This window comes from Betta splendens, chromosome 11 (genome assembly GCF_900634795.4).
Source record: "Betta splendens chromosome 11, fBetSpl5.4, whole genome shotgun sequence".
In the NCBI taxonomy this organism is placed as follows: Eukaryota; Metazoa; Chordata; class Actinopteri; order Anabantiformes; family Osphronemidae; genus Betta; species Betta splendens.
Genome location: NC_040891.2, coordinates 10,433,129 through 10,452,599, shown reverse-complemented (window position 1 = coordinate 10,452,599; position 19,471 = coordinate 10,433,129). Strand labels below are relative to the sequence as shown.

The window sequence follows — 19,471 nt, the reverse complement described above, 5'->3', positions numbered from 1 at the left end:
TTTTCACAGAACCACACCAAAAACGCAGTACACAGGCTGCTCCGTGCACGAAAACAACAACGGTCAGGCGGCCTTCGAGAACCCCATGTACAACACCAACGCCAAGGCTGTGGAGGGGAAGGCCGTTCGATTCGATCCCAATCTCAACACTGTTTGCACCATGGTCTGAGGATTGATTATCCTCGTTTGGACTTAACGAGTCAAATATAACGGGACCACAAGCGGTACAAGGCTGTGAAGGAAGGCTTTGATGCAGAACCCACCACGGTCAGCAGCGCGGTCTCCTCTTTTCCCCAAGCAGAGTCCTCCTGAAGCCAAACCTGAACGTCCCTCATCCAACATTTTATCTCCACTATGAAAACGTAAAGTGTTTGCGACGACAGACGATGCGAGAGAGGAGTGAATCCAGCCCAGCGAACGACTGCATCCCCTCAGCTACTGTCCTCCTCTAACCCAAAACCTCAGCTGGTCATGGATTGTTCCTAATCTGATTCTAAACCAGCCACGGCTGTTGTGCTTCGACCGCTTACGTAAGTCCCCTCACTAATACCAGTAGTAATGATCTCCCAGTCAAACATTGTGACGTGCGAACCCAAAGCCAAACTTTGTATTTCACGCGAAGCTGCGGAGTAAAGGATGCTCTGCCAGCTCTTTGAACATTAGTCCTTGCCTGGGGATAAAGCGAGCACATTATCAGTGCTCTGACCACGGTTCTACATCACAAAGATAAACTGCACTAGAAATGGCTTAATTTAATTTTTAAGGTTTTCTCCCCGGCTGTGCTAAAGAATTACTTAAGCTGGAGGAATGAGGAGGCCGAGCGGCTACAGACGGGGAGACGTGACATAAGGAGTGTGTCACACAAGACACTGTGAAGCAAGGAGCCTGTTTCTGTCTGTGGGCAACGCTGTCACCAGCAGTTCATCAGTGAACCTCACTCATGAGCTGTAACCAGGAGGCCATTTCTAAAATGACCACGGACAAAAGGGACGGCTTCCCATCTCCATGACGACGACACCAGACTCTTGTCTTTTTCTATTAAAACAGACTCCAGGACGGGGAATGCTAGCAGACAGTAGCAAAAGTTGCTTTGAAAGGAGACTAAGTCCTAAGCAACGGATAAGAGCGGCCCTGGAGACGGGGCTTTAATCCTAACTGAACTGGGATTAGAGCGAAGCTAAACTAAAAGGAGTCTAAAAGTGAGCTAGCGCTGCGTGAACGGATGAGACGAGACGGACTCATCTGACGGATCAACTGCTCCGTCCCATCCAGCGGATGAAGGAGGCGCCCACGGACGCAGAGACAACCCCGAGCTGAACTGGAAGTGGAGCTGGGGAGCCTGGGTGACCTGACATCGACTGCTGGGAGGCGCTCGGCCTCCGCCTGCGTGACGAACCACGGCGGGCTTCTGGACCCGGGCCTTGACGGAACCACGGTCCCAGCGGATCCTGGTGGAGACAGAGGACTCTGATGGACTAACAAAGAAAAAGACTTTGGGAAACGGAGAAAGCTCTGGTACTAAAGCACATTTTACAGGAACACTACCTGTCTACCTACTGAAACACGGACTAACGCAGGGACGCGGGGGTCAGAGAGAGGCTGACGGGATGAATGACAGAGAAGATGACAGGTACACACTCGGAGGAGATCCAGCAGGACAGACAGGAGGTATTAAGACCAACACTTTGAACACACAGCCAGACAGACGGGTTCACCAACACAGGCGGGATCCGGTGTCTCCACACAGATGAATGCGTTTACAGCAGGACAGACACAGACAGGCTGACAGTCCCACTAATGGGACGACAAACAGGGTTGGAGCCCTACAACTGTGGACACAGTTTCACTGTAATTCTGCACTCTGCGAGTGCTTATCTTCTTTCTTTGTTATTGCTGCAGAATCTTCTGATCTGTAAATCTATTGCATATATATTCGGGAGCATTCACCACCTATATTTTTGTGCTATATATTTACCACGGGGGAGGGGCCGAAGGGGAGAGATTATAGCAGAGAGTTTTTAGACGAATAGAACGAATTATCAAAAATAAAACATATTCCAATGACGGGCTCCTCGCGGAGGTCGCCCTCGCGCTACTTTGGTTCCTTCGAGACAAGAAATGGGTTCCTCTTCTTTTCCCGTGTGTGATGAAGTCCCTCAGTCCGTCGCTGTCTTTCCCGCTGAGGCCGCCGCGAGCCGGTGGCGCCGCTGTTGTCGTTCGTGTCGTCATGGCTGCGAGACTTGCCATTCGGGGGGTTGTTTTCCAGCCATTTGCAGACGGAGTCTGTGCGGTTTAATGATCAGCTGCCACTTGTTTTCTAACCTGCAAGTAAACTAATGTGAGGCCACACAAATTTGCACATCAAATAAATGTTTTTTTTTTATATCTGTGGTTCAGCGATGTCAACAAAGTCTGTGTTACCATGGCAACATAGAATCCCAATCCCCATAATGGCACCATACTGTCTGATCACTCATGTCCAGGCTCCTCTGTAGCTCTGATAATGGCTGATGGTAATGTGTCCATAGACCTTCACAAGGCGAAGGCTAAAAGATGCTACATAACTCCAGTAACAGTGATGCTGATGATAATTGCTGGTAAACCACACAACATACAGTTGCCGCATAATGAAGTGTGCAAGTGGATGTGTGTTGTGTATCAGCATGTCAGTGTGTGTTTATGAGGAGCCGAGTGAATGGCTTTTGTGGCGTTTTCAGTGTTACTTCATCAGATCTGTAAATTTGACATATTCCTCATCACAGTTTCCTCCCCAGGTTGAGCATCACTGAGTCGTGGCCGGTGTTGAAGACGTGTTCAGGCTCTCAGATCGATACGAGGATGTCTGAATCATCAGGCTACATGATTCCACTTTTAGGGGTTTTCTTTCAAGATGTAATTTGCCCTCGCATCGAATGTGTATCGCTTCTAAATTGGCGCCCACTCGCTTTGTACAAGCCTTTAACTCTTCAACTTTAAAAATGTTGTTATGGCACTTACAAATCGATGCGTGCTAGTGCGTTTAGGAGAAGCAGGGCGGTTAGAGCGAGCTTCCCACAGTTTACTGTGTCCGTATGCGAAATTTGAAAGAGCTAAAAGGCCATGGACTACATTTATTTCGGAAACAAAAAGCTTTAAGACGAACTGACAATTTGGGAGAAACTCCACGGACTTCACAGCCGAGTGACTGCTCGTTTGGGAGATAATATTACTACTAAACCTGATCCGGCTCCTGATTGGATATAAAAGGATTCGTGTTTATACGCTGTATTGAGCCGGGAGCTACTGGAGGCTGCTGTTGTACATGTTGTCGGCCTTTCTGATGGTTTCATGGGCTTTTGTCGACCACTGTTGCGAGAGCTGCTGAGCTTTTCGTGTGAAGCCAAGCATCGCGTCCAGCTCATCCTTGCCTATTGTGAGCACTGGGCCTGAATGCAGCACATACACTATCTATATTAATTGGTCCTTACATAACACAAATACATATATCCATGTGCATGAGTCACTGTGTCTGCAGCTGTGGTGCCCATTAAAAAGGCCTCGTTTGGTTGCCGTACAGAGTGAGAGAGCAAAATTTGGTCCCACACATGATGAATACGGGTGGTTTTAATGAGTCTGGGTTCCAGGGTGGAGGAGCATCCACAGCGCTGCGCCCAGAGCCCCCGCTGATGTGACCACAGGCACCAACTGCGACCAGCTGACGGGAAACTTTCAGAGTCATTAGCGAGTTCAAAGCACCGGTAGCTCCGGCTTCCTTGTTTATCAGCTCCGCGGCCGCACTGCACAGCTCTGCTCGTTCTTTTTCGCCACTTCGATTGTCACTGCTGTTGCCGTTGTTGTTGTTGTGCCGTCGTGTGTGCGTTTACCTTTGTTTTTTTTTTGGGTATGGATCTGACACAGTGCCTACCAAAAACCATGGGACTCTCCCTGTCATCACACAGACCACACACGCAGACGTACATGGACCACGCACCTACTGTATCCCAGTCCTCCCCGTCAGCAGAAATCATTTTTTTCTAAGCTTCAGTCTATTTTGCCACAAGCTTTTCCTACTGACTGACCGCAATAAGACCCATGTGATTTGAAAGACTTCAAGCCGTTCCTGCCTGGGGACATTGGAAATATTCACCATTTGAAAAAAAAGATGAAATATAGAATAAAAAAGTGTTTTGTACAGAAATATATTTTTATGATGAACCTGTTTGTAAAATGTATGAATCTATTATGTAAATTTTCAATGCAATGTAAGATTAAAAAAGGCTAATTGCTTTTGTAAAAAAAAAACGTGTCTTCCTTGACTTTGTCTCCACGCAACAGGATGGTAATGACACCTAAACAACACTGTATTATAATATAATGTGACATTTTAACGTTGCGCCTTGCACAGGAACTATTGCCGTTTCCTGACATATTATTATGTACTGTAGGTGTAGCTATCTCACCTTCCTCCATTCGTCTACAAAGTCCTTATCACTGCAAATGTACCCGCTGCACCTGCGGCTGCTGCTCCTACTTTCGCACCAGAAGCAGGTAATAGGAAAAGCAAATAAGTGGAGTTTGCTGGGAGGTAACTAGGAAATGCACCTCATTCTTTGTTCCATGTGCAGAGCTATCAGTGGATGAATGAGGCGCACTCGCATCCACTTTATTCGTGGAAAGCACAGTTTGGGTCGACGGTGGACGCAGAGTCGAGCGGAGCAGACGAGCCCTGGTGTTTTTGTTCAAGCAGGTAAAGTCATTATGGTGGAAAATGAGAAAAGTGAGCTTGTGTTAGATGCATTTACTGCTGGATGCCAACGCTACAGGTGTTGACCAAACAGCTGGTATAAATGGGCATTCAAATAGAAGAAATACTTGCTTTATACATCCATGACCCACTTACACCTGTTCCCCTAGAATAATGAAGGTACTTACTGTACAGTAGGTCAATTACATCATTACCACAGTGTACACATACTCATAAACTTAGGAAAAAAAATATTGCATTGCAATATTGTATTGCAAAAATATTGCATTAATACATTTTATTTATAGTTTATTGCTTAACTACTATAAATGTTGCAGCTCATGAAAGCAGATGCATTTCAACCATGTCATCATAATAAAGTATGTATTTTGTATTGACATGACTATACTCTAATAGGCAAGTAATCTAAAAAAAGTAGTGAAGTAAGTGTATGGTGATTACTGCTAATATGTAGTGAAATGAGAGCACGAGGAAACAGAAAATGCTCAAATACCCAACGTTACTAATAATCATTTTGAATAGTGTTTTGGTCACCTTCCACCCTTGAAAATGCGAAACAGCGCCCCCTCAAATTAACACTTGGAAGGCGTGGTCAAACCGGGTATTGCACGCAGGTAGGAAGCGGGAACTCGGGAGCTGGCAGAAGATAGATTAACCAATCAAATAAGACTGACGTCACCCCACAGCCTGTCGTGATTAGCCTGGAGTCTGTGAGTGTAGTTCCGTTTGCGGACCTGTAGATGGCGTCAAACTCCACCTGCTGAAAGTCCCGCCAGACGCCCAGAACTTCAAGTGCAGCTCGTGTGGTTCGGTTTTGTAAAGCAAACCCCTCTTTACTTTTAGTCGGTTATTGAAGTGTGCGTGACGTCAGATACTCATATGCTAGTAAAAATGACACGGTTCAGCCGCCATGTTAATGGCGCGCAGGGGCCTGAAGGAGTGCAGCACGCGGACGTTCACCTCCAGCGTCTCTGCGGTAAGTTCAGCTTTTTCTGCTCTGGTGCTGGTTTGAGCTCAGGTGTGTCGTTAGTTTCCCACAGCAGGTCACGCGTCCCATAAACCGCCATTAGGTGGTCGTACTGGCCAAAACGTCTTCTCCAACAGCTTAGAATGACGTTAGACACAGTTTTATGTTGTTTATAATATTAAAACTGGGTCGATGAGTAGCATTATTTAGGAAAAAAATGTTTTGTTTTCTTTACAAAGGCCCGTAAAGTCACAGTCATATAAGTAGGTGAACATACGTGAACATACGTTCGTCTGTGATTGGTCACGTGGTCTCCAGCCGTCGACCTCAGCTCTGGGTGCTTGCATAAGGCAACCACTAGATGGCGCCAGCTGACCTCCACAACCTCAACGTGCCTGCAGCAGATTGTGTTTTTATGTTCAAGGCAGCTCCCGCAGGACGTGCGGGTCTGCAATGTCTGTGGATCGGTTCCAAAATGTTTTTGAAGATAGCTGAGGGGAAAAACGCGGCTGTCAACAGAGGCCGGTGCTGTTTGCAGCGTTTTCTGGCTGCACGTTTGCTCCTGTGTGATCAGTAGATGGAGCCGTCTGACCTGTGGAACGCTCAGCGCTGGGCACTGAGCACTAGACAGGTGTGATGTTGCCACAGAGGCGTTTCCATGACGCCGTGCACGCGTATATGTGTTTAACATGTATTTAAGCGTATTATAGAGCCCACGGTGGTTTGTGCTAATGAGCTGCCACAGTTTAATACAACTGTTTGGGCTCCGGCTTGACCCAGATCAGTGGATCACGCGTTCAGACCCCGCAATTGTGTTTTAAACGGCACCGGGTGTTTGCTCTCCCTGTGTTGACACTGTGTGGCTTTAAGGAAGAAGGATCCAAGTTCAGAACCAGTTTAATGTCGTTCTTAAAATGTTTATGTTCAGTAGCAAAGATCCCAATTGGTAAAAAATATTTTTTGTAAGTTGTATCAGTTAAAATGTTAAAATTCCCCACATGCGTTGGCATCACTTTGTGATATGATGTGATTTTTTTTTGTTGATTCAAAGCACCATTTATTTGTTATTTGAGGCCAATCAGCAGAGAGGAAAGCATGAAGTCCTGTGACGGCCCTGCAGAATCTGCCGAGTTCATATAATGACTGGTTTTGTGGCCGCGACTGGTCCAGGCTCCGTCGTGCGGTGGAGCTGTTTATTTTCGTCTTTTAATTCAGTGTCACCTTGCGTCGGCGCTGCCCCCTCTCTGGTCGCGGCGCAGAAGGGACAAAGACGAACATCCAGCCCCGCTGTGTGTTAGTCAAACTGGGACACGCTGAGGCTGCAGGGTCCGTGGCAGAGGATAATTATGCAGCGGAGCTCCTGGAGAAGTCCTTCTGTGTACGGAGCCCGTGCGAGAGTGGAGGAGAGCGTGTCGAGAGGGTAATTGCAACAAAGACGGAGACCATAATTTCTCCCCACCGCTACACTAATGGAGCAAGAAGGTGGTTTGGGATCAAGCTAACACTGCAGATTTGCATGAGCCGGGTGATTTTCAGTTGAGGATATAGTTTGAGGAAAAGAAAATGAATCCACCAAAAGCAGGAAATATTAATATTGCTAGAATCCCATCCCTTTACAGCATCCTCTGGAGTTAATCTCTTCCCTTTGATAAGTCTGCAGCTCTGATATGCAGAACGTACAGTCAGACATAAACCCATTGTTTCTCATCTCCCCTCCATAATCACTGAAAATAGTTACGTATTATTCCAGGAATTTTAGCTTTTGCTAATAAAAACCCACAGCATAAAGTAACAGAAGCAGAAGATTTAGCAAAAGCAACCAAACACGCGGTTTTGTTGCCGTGGAGCTTAAACAATCATTACTTATAATTCGTTTGTGGACTGTCTGATTCTTTTGCGAAGTCATTCGATCCCCTCGTGAAACTGGAGCCTTTAAACGGTTCCATCCAGGCACCCAGCTTCCCGCAGTCTTCCTCGTGTGACAGAGCGCTTTCCCAGATTTCTCCAGCTTTCTGTCCATGACCGCTCTCGAATCAATCCGGGATTAGGCTTGATTACACGCGCACCCCTCTGGGACCCTTTATTTCAATGAACGAGTCGAGCGAATGAACAGAACTGCAACAGAACGGTATTTTGTACCAGCCATATAAATTATGCATATTCTGTGGATATCAACCAGCCTTGATCATCTTTTTTACGGTTTGAGTGCAGCGTGAGGGAAGTTGTTAATTGCCGGCCTTGTCACATGTGATCTTGGCTGTGTTTGATGTACAATGGAGATGCTGCCTATACGTCGGTTACTTATTTATGTGGCCGTGGAGATGCTGCGTCTGCTCGAACCAGGACCCACACCATGCATTTCCTACGGATGGAAATAATTTAGTGGCTACTCATTAATTAACAAGTTAATGTAAAATGTATATGATTGATTGACAGTGTGCCCTAAAGATTTGAACATGATAATTACATGCAACGATTTGCATATGGCAGCATTTACAAGAAAGAGAAGAATTATGGGTTTTAATGGTAATATTTCTGTAAACAGATAGACTCTGTGTATTTACCGCTGTGAATAAGTAATTGTCTGATTTAGGCATGTCTGCCACAGTATGATCTAGATTTTCTTCTTGTCCTTAAGATGATTAGAATCAAACCTTGTATTGTCTTAGACTTTAAATACATCTGTGGTCGCAGCTACGTCTCATCAGCGGAGGTAAAGTTAAGTTCTCAGCCAACACTGGTTGCTGTGAGCAATCGATTAGCATGACACACTCAGCCGTGTCCTACAGGGAGGGGTTACAATGTTAGATTAAATGCTGGCTTGAGCCTCATCAGGAAAAGAAAATCAATGGTTGTTGTTAAGGGTGAATAGTGTCTGAGTGGGGGAGGGGGGCGATGAGGGAGGGGGGGCAGAGGACTGTAGAGTCACTTTACACGGCCGGTCCGCGGCTGCTGCCGCCGTGGCGCCTGCTCGTATTGACCTGGGTTGGAAGAGAGGACGGAGAAGGAGTTTGTCAATTCCTGCAGCCGTCGTCTCGGCCTCGTCTCACAATTGAAATCATCGGACTGGTCTCGTCAAAGCACCTGAACGTAGCGTAATAGAAACGCGCCTGGATGCGTCCCTTCGCTCCTTAAGCCAGAGCAGGAGATGCCGGCACCATTACATAAAGAAAAGAACACAAATCTGTTTGTGCATCTTACATCTCTAGGTGCTCTAATCCACTCACTATAGTCCTGAGTTGCAGAAGATCGCGTTGGAGGCGACTTGGATTAATGGCTGCCGGCTGTGGGAGGTGCAGGACGCTCCGCCGCTCCCACCGTCGTTCTCTGCAGACCTCGCCAAGCTCCTCGCAACGTGGAAGACGGGTTCAGAGTCTGCGGAGCTGAGCGGAGATGAGCAGGGCTGGGATTGGTTTCGTGTCGGGGGTCTTTGGTTTGTGCTTCCAAGTCGTACGTTACACCAGTGATATCAATAAATGAATTCATGTTGAAGGGGTCTAGCGCCACTTGCTGCTTTCTGACTTCCTGTCGCTTTTCTGGGGCAAAGCGGAGATTATTACTGCGGCGCGACCCTTAGGTGCTGCTGCTGATGCCAGATAATTATGAACAAACAAACAAACCTCCGTAAAAGGTGCGCAGCCAAGGCTCCAGGGCCGTAAACGCTGGACGGCGAGAGAAGTTTTTGTTGGTGCTCAGAATTAAAGAGTTAAATTATTCCTGTTTCTCATAGCTTTGTCATAGGCTTTAAAAGAGAACATGTGGACAGAATTGAACATTTTCAGCATCCCCCAAATGTTTAGCTGTTCTCTTTATGTAACAGCTCTTTTGCCTTTTCCATATTTTTACTGGCAATTAAAGTCTTGCAGTGTGCAATGAGTGTTTAAAGCTGCTGAATCTGCTGTGAAGTGCTTGTTAACAGGTGATTTATGACTCTGCCTTATTACTGTGAGATTTCATTGATTTGTGGAAATTGCCCACCCCTGCTTATTGTGAGCTCTCCACAGTGGAAGTCGAGAGGTTGGTCAAAACTGATTTACTTAATGTTTAATGAGTTGGGCTGTAAATCTGCCGTACCGTAGGCGCTCCGGAGGTGGGAGGACGATGCGGGAGGGGAGAAGCCCTTCAGCGTCAAGCTTCTGCAGCCTGCACCCTCCAATTTCCCTCGCCAACTTCAAGCTTTTTGTCCAGAAAAGGTCTTCGACTTCCTCTTCATCCCAGCGGTGGGGGGGGGGTTCTCCAGATAAACCCAAACCATAGGGTTGGAGGGACCCTGTGGGGTGTGGGATTGCTTGTAGAGAAGCACCTGAGCGCTCGTCTGCAGGATTTGTTTGACTCGGGTAATTGAAAGTGTTTTAAACTATTATAGCAACTGGAGGGCTTGTTTAACTGTCGAGCTGCCAGTCAAGCGGGTGGGCCAAAAGCCCGGGCCCGTCAAAGCCTGTCAGTCAATGGAAACGAGAAGTGTCGGCTTAATGGATTTCTCCCCAGCGCTCTGTCTATGCACTCAGCAGAGCTCGGCGAGAGAGGGGGAGGAAAAATAAAAATCAATGCATTGTCATGTGCGAGTGTGTGAGCCATCAAGCGACTTGGAACTGTATTTGCCGCGTGTCGATGTGGAGATGCGGCGCCGGAGGTGTTTGTGCGCCTGGCCCGTATCTCTTACACCAGCCTGTGTGTTGCCGTAGCCTGAGAGGAGACAGACAGCCGTTCGCCGCTTGTCTCCAGGGGCTTTTGTTGTGATGCGAGGTGTAAGAGGGGTCACGTCACCCTCGGAGCAACTTTACTTTTCCCCCACTTTGCTTCTCCAGAGGTAAAAGAGCGGCCTTTTGTCTGCACGTTTGTTCTGCCGGTTGCCCAGTGAACCATCAGTCAGCGCCGCAGATGGAGGGAGCTGAGGAATCTTCCCCCGTGCAGCACTAACTAGATGGGATGGGTTTACTTTGTGTTTAACGCTGAGGCAGATCCTTTAGGAAAGTGGTGAATGTAAGAGGGAATGGGCTGATTCAGTCATCTAATAGTGTATCTGCCATAATAGGGGGTGATTCCACTCATTAGGAGCAGTGATGAGGCAAACGCAGGTCTTTTTTAGCTGCGCATCTGAGCGGGTTCAGGGGATGGAAGGCGTTTTGATGGATGCAGCCCGGCCCGCTACGAGATACAGGCGCAACACTGCTAAAACACCGGGGCCCAGACACCTCGCACACGGCGCCTCACCTCGCCAGCGCCTCCCACATGTATTTATTTTATCACCCCCAGTCTCCGTCGCAGCGAAGGGCCCGCCGCCGCCGCACGTACCTTCGCCCCGTCTCGCTACCACCGCGCGTGATTTATAGCCGGCGGATCCGGCTCCAGCGCCATCATTTTTAACTGCCGCGTCTTTTATCTCCACGAAATGATCATATTAACCACCGCCAAAGACTAACACAAGGCGGAGGGAGACGTCTGTGTTGAGCTAAACCAGACGACCCTCTGAAAGGCATCAAATCATTTCACCATGTTGAGAGCAAAAAGTGGTAATTACTCGTAATTGGGGCTTCAAATTTTACTCTCGCTCGTCACTCTTTTGCTAAATTGGATGATTTCCTTTTTTCTCCCTGAGGAATGATAGATACCTTTTTTTCAGGGGGTGGGGGCTAAATTGAAAACTGTTTTTGTGCCTTTTGAAAGGTGTTGTTCTGCTCTTTTACACATTGTCTCACTCTTGTGCTCTTCCTCTGAGCTTCGATTGGTTTGAATCAATATTATATAACGTAGTTTTTACATGGCGGCGCCGTGGCCTCGTGTTGCTTTTGTTCGGCTGTGGACACAGTTTTCAGGTTGTGTCCATTCAGGAGAGAACCTTCACAAAGCTAGCTAGCCTCACTAGCTTCACATTAGCATTTGTGAATCGTTGCCCACTGCTGAGGCTTTTCTCAGGCCCTGCCTTCAAACAGGACTTGGTAACATCTTGTACCAGTGATTCCACTTAGATGTAGACGATGGCCAACAGAGGCTTTTAATTACAGGGAGTCAAAAAACTTATTGCAACATGCAAGCAGATGGTTTGGAATTTGCAATGCGTGAAATGTACTTAAATATCACAATTACCGTGAATGTAGCCATGTTGCATAAATAATGAAGCAACTGAACAGAAGTGGGGACTTCATCCGTTCATAAAGCGGAGAACACAAATAATTGGAATATTTATCATCTTGTGTGGGGGGAAAAAAATAGAAAATTTCTCATATGGGGCAAAAAAATGAGTATGAAAATGAAGGTTTGACACCGAGCTGTGTGCGTGTGAAGTGCGGAGCTGCTGCGTGTCCCTGTGCTTCGCATCCCGGCCACCGAGGAGCTGACCTTGTGTGATGTGGAGCGGAGGCAGACGGCTTTCTAACGTGAACCCCCTAATAAAGAACAGAGGTTCTACACGGAGCCATGCGAACTGACCTTGTCTGTGCAGCCAAGGTCCATTAGGAAGAAATAAAAACCCTCCTTCACAGCGGTTCAGCTTCTCCCTTCACCAGCTGATATTTTAAATGAGTCAGAAACTAGTAACCAAAGCAGGTTGTGCTTCTCTACGCTCGGCTGATGCGCATTAGAAACGGGCCGTGTGCATGTGTGGACGTCCTCGTCTCCCACTCTCCATATGCTCGGCCTCACGCCGGACCCCCGTAAGGAGCCACTGTGCTGCTGGTGGAGGCATCAAAGCTGGGGGCAGATCACACAGGACGCAGAGGTAGAGGCTGAGGAGCTCCGCGGGGGGTCAGTGCCACGAAACGCTCGTGTTGTACGTGTTTTGCTCACTAGTGCGCATTGATAAAGATAACTTTGAAGTAGCATAATAGCATATGTTGTTGTTGCAGCTTCCCAGCATGGAGGTGCTTCAGTCACACACACACATACACACATACACACTCTCTCTGAGGCAGATAGATGTATGCGCTCGGCAGGGAGGGGTGTGAGCTCGTTCTGACACCCACTAAATCATATGTGGCAGAACCCGGACCCGGCCGCAGTGCGTCCCCTGACGCGGTGTGATGGGCCGCGCTGATGCGCCGCCGTTCACCGCGAACCCGGTGCTCTGCGTGCGCGTGGGCCCTCTTTACCGCGATGTTGTGAGCAGCCAATCATTTCTTCCAGTCTAATTAGCACACATGTAGATGCCGGGTAACGGCGGCGCTGGGCCGAGGACGGCGGCGTGTGTGCGCTTCGCTGACTTAATCCGAGACAACGCGCGTGGAAGGAGGGTGTCCGCCGCTATTGACCAATGACGACTAGCGTGTGTTGTCACACGTGTGCTGTTCATGGCACCAGCAGCTCCAGAGCTCATTTCCCTCTGTAATATGCGTGTCAGAGATGATGAAGGCAGATTAAAATAGTCTGAGGGGACGTAAATGTTCAGGAGATTACGACACTGTCTCCAGAATGACGCTCAGCGTGGCCGCAGACTTCAATACACGTTTAAACTGGCCATTTTACTTTATCACAGACACGCAGCCAAAGGGGTGGGTGCATATCACACCTGATGTAATAAGACACTGCTTCCTCGTGTGCGTGTGGGGGAGGGGCAGGAAAGGCCGGATCAGAGGGGATAACGACAGGAAGAATAAACACATGAATAAATAACAGCAAAAGGCAAACAGAGCCCAGCCATCAGTCCGATTTGGTCGAGCCTTGTCGCCCGCTTGTTCACTCACAGCTGGGAAATTCACGGTGCCTTGGTTTGGTCGAGGAGGGGAGGAGGGTGGGAGTCGCTATGAAATGTGGGGCTCACCTCAGTGTCGAGTGCAGCCAAATGCATGTGGCAGATGTCAGCGTTCTGATTGTTTACCCTGTGTGTGTGTGTGTGTGTGTGTGTGTGTGTGTGTGTGTGTGTGTGTGTGTGTGTGTGTGTGTGTTCATACTGGGTGTAAAACAGTGCATAAAGGACAAAGTGAACTAATAGGAAAGAATTTGAGGCCCCCAAAATTTATTGTTTTATAAATTAAATTTATTACCTCTTAAAAGACAATAAGAAACAATTTTGACAAATTTGAGGTGAAAAGTATAACTAATAATTGAAAGATAGAGATAAGATAAATTTAAAAGATTTAAAGCTTGAATTATACACAGTTTAAAATGTAAAGGTTCATTCTCTATGCATTAATGTTTTAATTAACCACATGTTTTAATTTAAAATTAAAAGGAATACAAAACTAAGTATACTGTAATATTTGTTTTTCGGCTTCCAGTCCATCATTGTTGGATGAAATCATTTCCCTCCTTGTCGGCAAAAAGGTCCAAGTGCACCGTAGGGAGATGAATCGGAGTCTGTCCTCCTCCAAAGACTGATGTCATAAAGAAGTAGATTAGCACAGCAACACATTCAAACCTATAGATCCACACACAGCGTTCACGTTAACAACACTCACTCACAATTCATCCGAAACTTTTCCAGCTTCTACCCGACAATTCCCAGATGAGAGCTGTGGGGATGTGTTTCTCCAGGCCTGTGCACACCAGCAGCAATAAAATACACATCTCATGCGCGTGTGTGCGTCTGCATGTGTGTGTCTGCATGACTGACTCAAAACCGACCCTTTGAAGTGAAGTAACGATGAGGGGAAGTTAATTACGTCCCATTATGCAGGCTGGGCGCGACCATGCACCAGTTAAGGCCATGTTTTTCCCTTTAATTAACTAGAAAGCCAAGCGCTCGCCTGTCAGGGAGCTGCTAAAAGAGCATTTCAGAGGAAGAAACCCTCGGGGCGCTGATGAGAGGGCTCTAGGACTGGCCACATGTTAATGGCGAGGTGTTAGCATCTTAAACTGCGTTATCACTCGCCGCTCTCTGTAGTTTTGCGGAAATGTGCAAAGGGAAATCTCCAGGACGGTCCCCGGGGAGGAAACAAAAGCAAAGCTCCTCGACTGAGAGCTGATGCTGCAGCACTACAAAGTGTACAGGACCAGGGGAAGTTGGGGAACTTTATTAAGTGCCCTAAAAAGCAGCAAAAGTGCCTGAGCACTAGGTTCCTAATTAGAAAGTCCCTTGAATGGCTGGTGGATGTGTAGCCGAGCTGCAGAACTCTGGAACCCCCAGTATCGTCTGAGTCTGAAGTGCAGCTCTCAGGTTAGGATCTGAGAGAGGAGGAAGTAAACACGCATCTGCATATTCACCCGCTCGTGTGTGTGTGTGTGTGTGTGTGTGTGTGTGTGTGTGTGTGTGTGTGTGTGTGTGTGTGTGTGTGTGTGTGTGTGTGTGTGTGTGTGTGTGTGTGTGTGCGCGCGTGTGTGTGTGTGTGTGTGTGTGTGTGTATGTGTGTGTGCGCGTGTGTGCGCGTGCGTGCGTGCGTGCGACAGAAAACTTCATTTAAAGGAGGAGAATGTTTTCCGCGTATCATCGCTAACCAAACGACCTCGTCGTAAACAAATCCTTCACATCCTGGCCGTACATGTGAAGCTGTGGTGCTGTTGTTCTTAGAAAGGCCAGATGCAAACTTTTTCTCCAGTGGTGTCCATTAAATCAAACTATATCAAGCTTCACATCGTTTTTCATTGAATTCCTTCACCTAATATAAAGCAAGCTGATGATGTGATTATTTGCTGCCTTTGTGTACTGATATTTTCATATGTGCGTTAGCTGCGTCCACACACCCACTCCCTCCACACGTACAGTATTGACCTGTCTGGGGGTCAGTGACTGCGCAGATGACAAGTGAGTTGTTATTAATGGCCGGTACGTTCAAATGTCTGCGTATCTGTGCTGGGAAAACGCTGCGTAGCCGGCCCAGACTCCTTCCCCCACACTGGGCTCCAGCTGTCTGGCTCCAGCGTGTAAAAAGATCCAGGGCTCGTCTCTCGTCTTCACCCTCTCGCAACATCTTAAAACCAAGGAGAAGCTGGGAAAATCAATAATAAAAATTCTCCGGAAGGATTCAAACTAGTTGATGAATGTTACAGGAAGTCATTAGAGTGCGCGTATTTCTTGGGCTCTGTGTGTTTTCTTGTGAGCATGAGTTCTGTTACTTTACTATAAAATCGTATGTATTAAAAGCAGAAATCCCTGAATATGGATTCCGATTCGACGTCCCAGACTGACGAGCGGCGTTAAAGTCCAGTAGGTGGAGGCTGTGCAGCCTCACACACTGTCCACTTATTGGAGAGCTGTCATCTATGGCGAAACTCCAGCCTCTTCACCGTCCCAGCTCTGCTGCCGTCCCCACCGACGGCACCAGCTCCTCGTAACCAGCTGTTTTGCGCCTCCCGACTGTCGGGACGTCTCCAGCCCAGTCGCCGCCCTGACGCGGCCTCTCGTCCCTGGAGCCGCGTGGCCTCGTCCAGCCGGCGTTCTATTGAAGGTTCTCATTACAGACAGTAAACACCAATATGCAGCACTACAGTAGAAACTTTAGTTGTTGATTAATTGTTACTTAATTTAGTCTAAGGAGGCTTTTCTGATTTTTCTTCTTGCGTTTTAATATTGTCCCAAACCCAGAAACGTCACACATACTCCAGCCTTTTTTAGGTCCTGGGCTTTAATCAGGTTTTGATCTGATTTGTTTTCATCCACGTCTGCTTCATTCTGTTCCTCATTCCGTCCCATTTACTTGTTTTCCACCATTGCCGCATCCCTGTCTTTTGGAGCCTACTCAGACCCTGTGCTGCTCTATTCGCATGCTCCCGTCTTCTCTCCACTTCCCCGCACTTCTTCTCTCCCCTCGCCCCCCCCCCCCCCCCTCACCCCTTCCCTATCTGTCTCCCTCTCCGGATGGGTTCCGGCTGGTGAGCTGGTGGGGCTGGTGGCCGGTGTGACGGCTCGGCTGTCTGGTGTCGCGTGCGATCAGGGCGGACGTCGCGCCGCGAGGACGATCGGAGCTGAGCGCCTCCGCCTCACCACGGGTCACCTTTCACGGGCAATTAGTGTCGGAGCAGAGGCACGCTCGCCGCTTGTCGGCCTCGCTTATTGTGAAGATCAACGGCAATCAGTCTCCACACTCCACTCTGCACTCTCTCCCTTGCTCCTTTCACATCTCTGCTTCCAAGCCTCACTCTCTCCTTCCCCCTGTCTTCCTTTGTTGCCTCTCTATCTCTGTGAGTTTTCCCCTGATGTGCTTTTGCAGCTCTTTGGCTAATGGCTGCTGTCTGGCAATATGTTATCTGACTGTTCAGCTCTCTTTATTTTACGCTTTTAAGCACATCTGTTGTGCTAAAATCGTGTAATGCTATGAGGACGCACCACAGCCCAATGCACTTCTACCTCCTCTCTCCACATTATTTAATTTTCCTCTTACTCTCTTAAGCTGACTGTGCAGGATGCTTCCTGTGCTTTACTCTCAAGGACTTTTCATCATCTTTTGTCCTGTTCTATTCTCGCATCATCATCAATCTGTAGTCAAAGGTTTCTGTTTTCTATTTCCAGGAGGTAATTCCATATGAAGGTCACAAATGTCCTCAGACCCCAACATTTAAAAGTCATTAACGCTGTATTCATGATGCAGCAGACTTCTAGATCTGAGCGGAATTCACTCCGAGGCCGGTACCAGCTTGTGCCTCGCAGAGCTGCACCAGTGCATTAGATAATGTCCGTGTACTGATTGGTGGACACACAACATAAAGTCCCTCAGAATCTTTGCATCAAGTGTAGAAACTGCATTAACAAACATCGTACATCTTGTACTTAATTGTAACAAATGACGGCAGCTAACACGTCAATAATATGTATAGAAGCAGCAATTGCTCGTCTTCCAAAACCTCGAGTCTGTAACATCATGTGTTTTCTGCAGACATGAGGCAGCTCTGAGTTAAGGTCAGGGAACGTCTATGGACTTGCGTGATACAATGTGGCTATTTTATTAACCCAACCCCGACCAGGTGACCCATCATTATGTCTGTCCTGCACACTACAGTCTATACTATATACACATTTGCTACAAATAAGAAATAGTAGTTGAGGTTTAGTCGGAGGAGTGATCATTTAGTCATTGTACGCTGAACTTGCTTAACAGCATTCACACCTACAGTAAAGTGTTACTTTTCTATCTGCAATTCGAGATCTATAACCTCTTCCAGTGCATCTCTTTCAATATCTGCCTGGTAAGCAGGCCTTGGATTTATTTTAGTTTGCTTTGATGAATGGCTATGGAGCGTAAATTGCTAGGTAGGTGACAAAAGCTTTTTTTTTTCAGTCAGGACTAGAAAAGAATGTTACAAGCAAACTGATAAGTCTCAGTGGATGCTTCAGGGCTATGATGTGTACAGATGCATGCAGATAAAGGAAGCGGCCGCAGTGATTCCTAATGTTCGGCATGCTGTGTCCCCTATGCATACATTATCCAGTGGATTTAGTGGGTGCTTGGGCTGTAACATTTCATACTGCGACGCCCACTTTCCCGCATTCACATACAAACACAGAAGAGGAGGAATCAAGGAAAAAGGGCAGGCTCATTTGCATATGGGGGCTTCATTAGACAAAGATAAGGACAGTGAAGAGAGCATCTTCAGCCCCAGTGATGAATCACTGCTACGCCACAAAGTCGACTCAAGTAGACTCTTCATAACCCTCATTTGCATCAGTACCTAGTTTTTAAAATATATATATATTTATATATTTAGTAAGTCACTTAATGATGGACACTTACCATTATTCTTGTCCTCCTGAGGAACCTTTACTACTGTTCTGCAATTTAAATTGTTCAGGTTTTATGGCGTTAGCGAAGCTGTGATTTTTAATAAAAGACAGCTGTGATGAGAATGACGATCAGGAGGCACAATGTGTAGAATACTGTAGGTGTTAATCACACAGCGTTGCATGAATTATAAATGCAGATTTGATCACAAGATGTGATTCCTTTTATTAGGTTTCATGCAAATCAAAAGGCTTGGCCATAATCTCAGGTTACATCGAGTTTACAGTGTGCAGTTGTTGATTGAACCTTTTATTCATCTGACAAAATTAACTCTCCCACTGAAAACAGGCAGTGAATGTTTGACAGCCACAGGAGTAACTGTTGTCTTAGGAGCTGCACATGCTGCTTGTAGCCTTCTGATATAAAAGTTGCTAATGAAATAGACTTGTCATTGGTCATTATGGCTGACACAATCAACGCTTGCCTAATCTATAATTTTTTACCTCCTGCAGCTCATTAGGAAAGTGTTACGTGCGTTATAATTAAAGTTCTCTTATTTTGAAAGTCAAAACTAATCTTTAGAGTTGAAAAGGTTCAGTACACTGTTTTCAGTGTCGGACCACAACATGCACATGTGCCATCAATACAGGTTAAAGCATACATGTCAAATCAGGGAAATTATAACTGTGTAATTATACTTTAGCAGCCACAGCTCAATCAAATCTGATTGCAACTCATTCACTCTGTAGTAATCAGGGGAAGCTTCAATTATCACCTCGAAACCCAGCCTTCATCTCTAAACTATCCGCTCTATACAGAAAAGCAGAAAAAGTTCAACTTTATCATCAAGGTGAAAAAAATCAAAGTCTGCCGTCTTTAGCAGGTGATCAGTGCTGAAGTCAAATTCCACAGGAATCTAAAGTCCGCACATCTGGGATTTCATATCTATTTTTTGTTTGAAAAATTAATCTGCTATCTAAGAAAAAGTAAACAGTAAACATGCTAAATAAATCATATTTTTCTTTTTCTATGCCTCGCTGCTCTTTTTAGCCTCTCGTTTTTTTTTCATTTATTTTTTTATAAACGGACCCATGGGCGGTTGTGTCTCCCAGGCCTCATGCCATGCTGTCTTTTGAACGTAAACCTGTGCGGATGGGCCTTGAACGCCTGTTT

The 19,471-nt window shown here is 46.8% G+C and overlaps 1 protein-coding gene and 1 long non-coding RNA gene across 13 annotated transcripts in view; both read left to right on the top strand.

The window, feature by feature from the left end:
• Positions 1–4,275, top strand: part of LOC114865884 (CUB and sushi domain-containing protein 3-like) — a 215,636-nt gene extending 211,361 nt beyond the window's left edge. For all 11 annotated transcript variants that reach the window (XM_029167379.3, XM_029167380.3, XM_029167378.3 and 8 more), the window contains one exon: positions 10–4,275. In XM_029167379.3, coding sequence (XP_029023212.1) covers positions 10–169 — 160 coding nt within the window. In that variant the 3' untranslated portion in view covers positions 170–4,275. The remainder of the gene's footprint in view (positions 1–9) is intronic.
• Positions 4,276–5,412: 1,137 nt separating this feature from the next.
• LOC129604827 (uncharacterized) overlaps positions 5,413–19,471 on the top strand; it is a 36,107-nt gene continuing 22,048 nt past the window's right edge. For both annotated transcript variants that reach the window (XR_008696101.1, XR_008696100.1), the window contains exon 1: positions 5,413–5,720. This is a non-coding gene — a long non-coding RNA (uncharacterized LOC129604827). The remainder of the gene's footprint in view (positions 5,721–19,471) is intronic.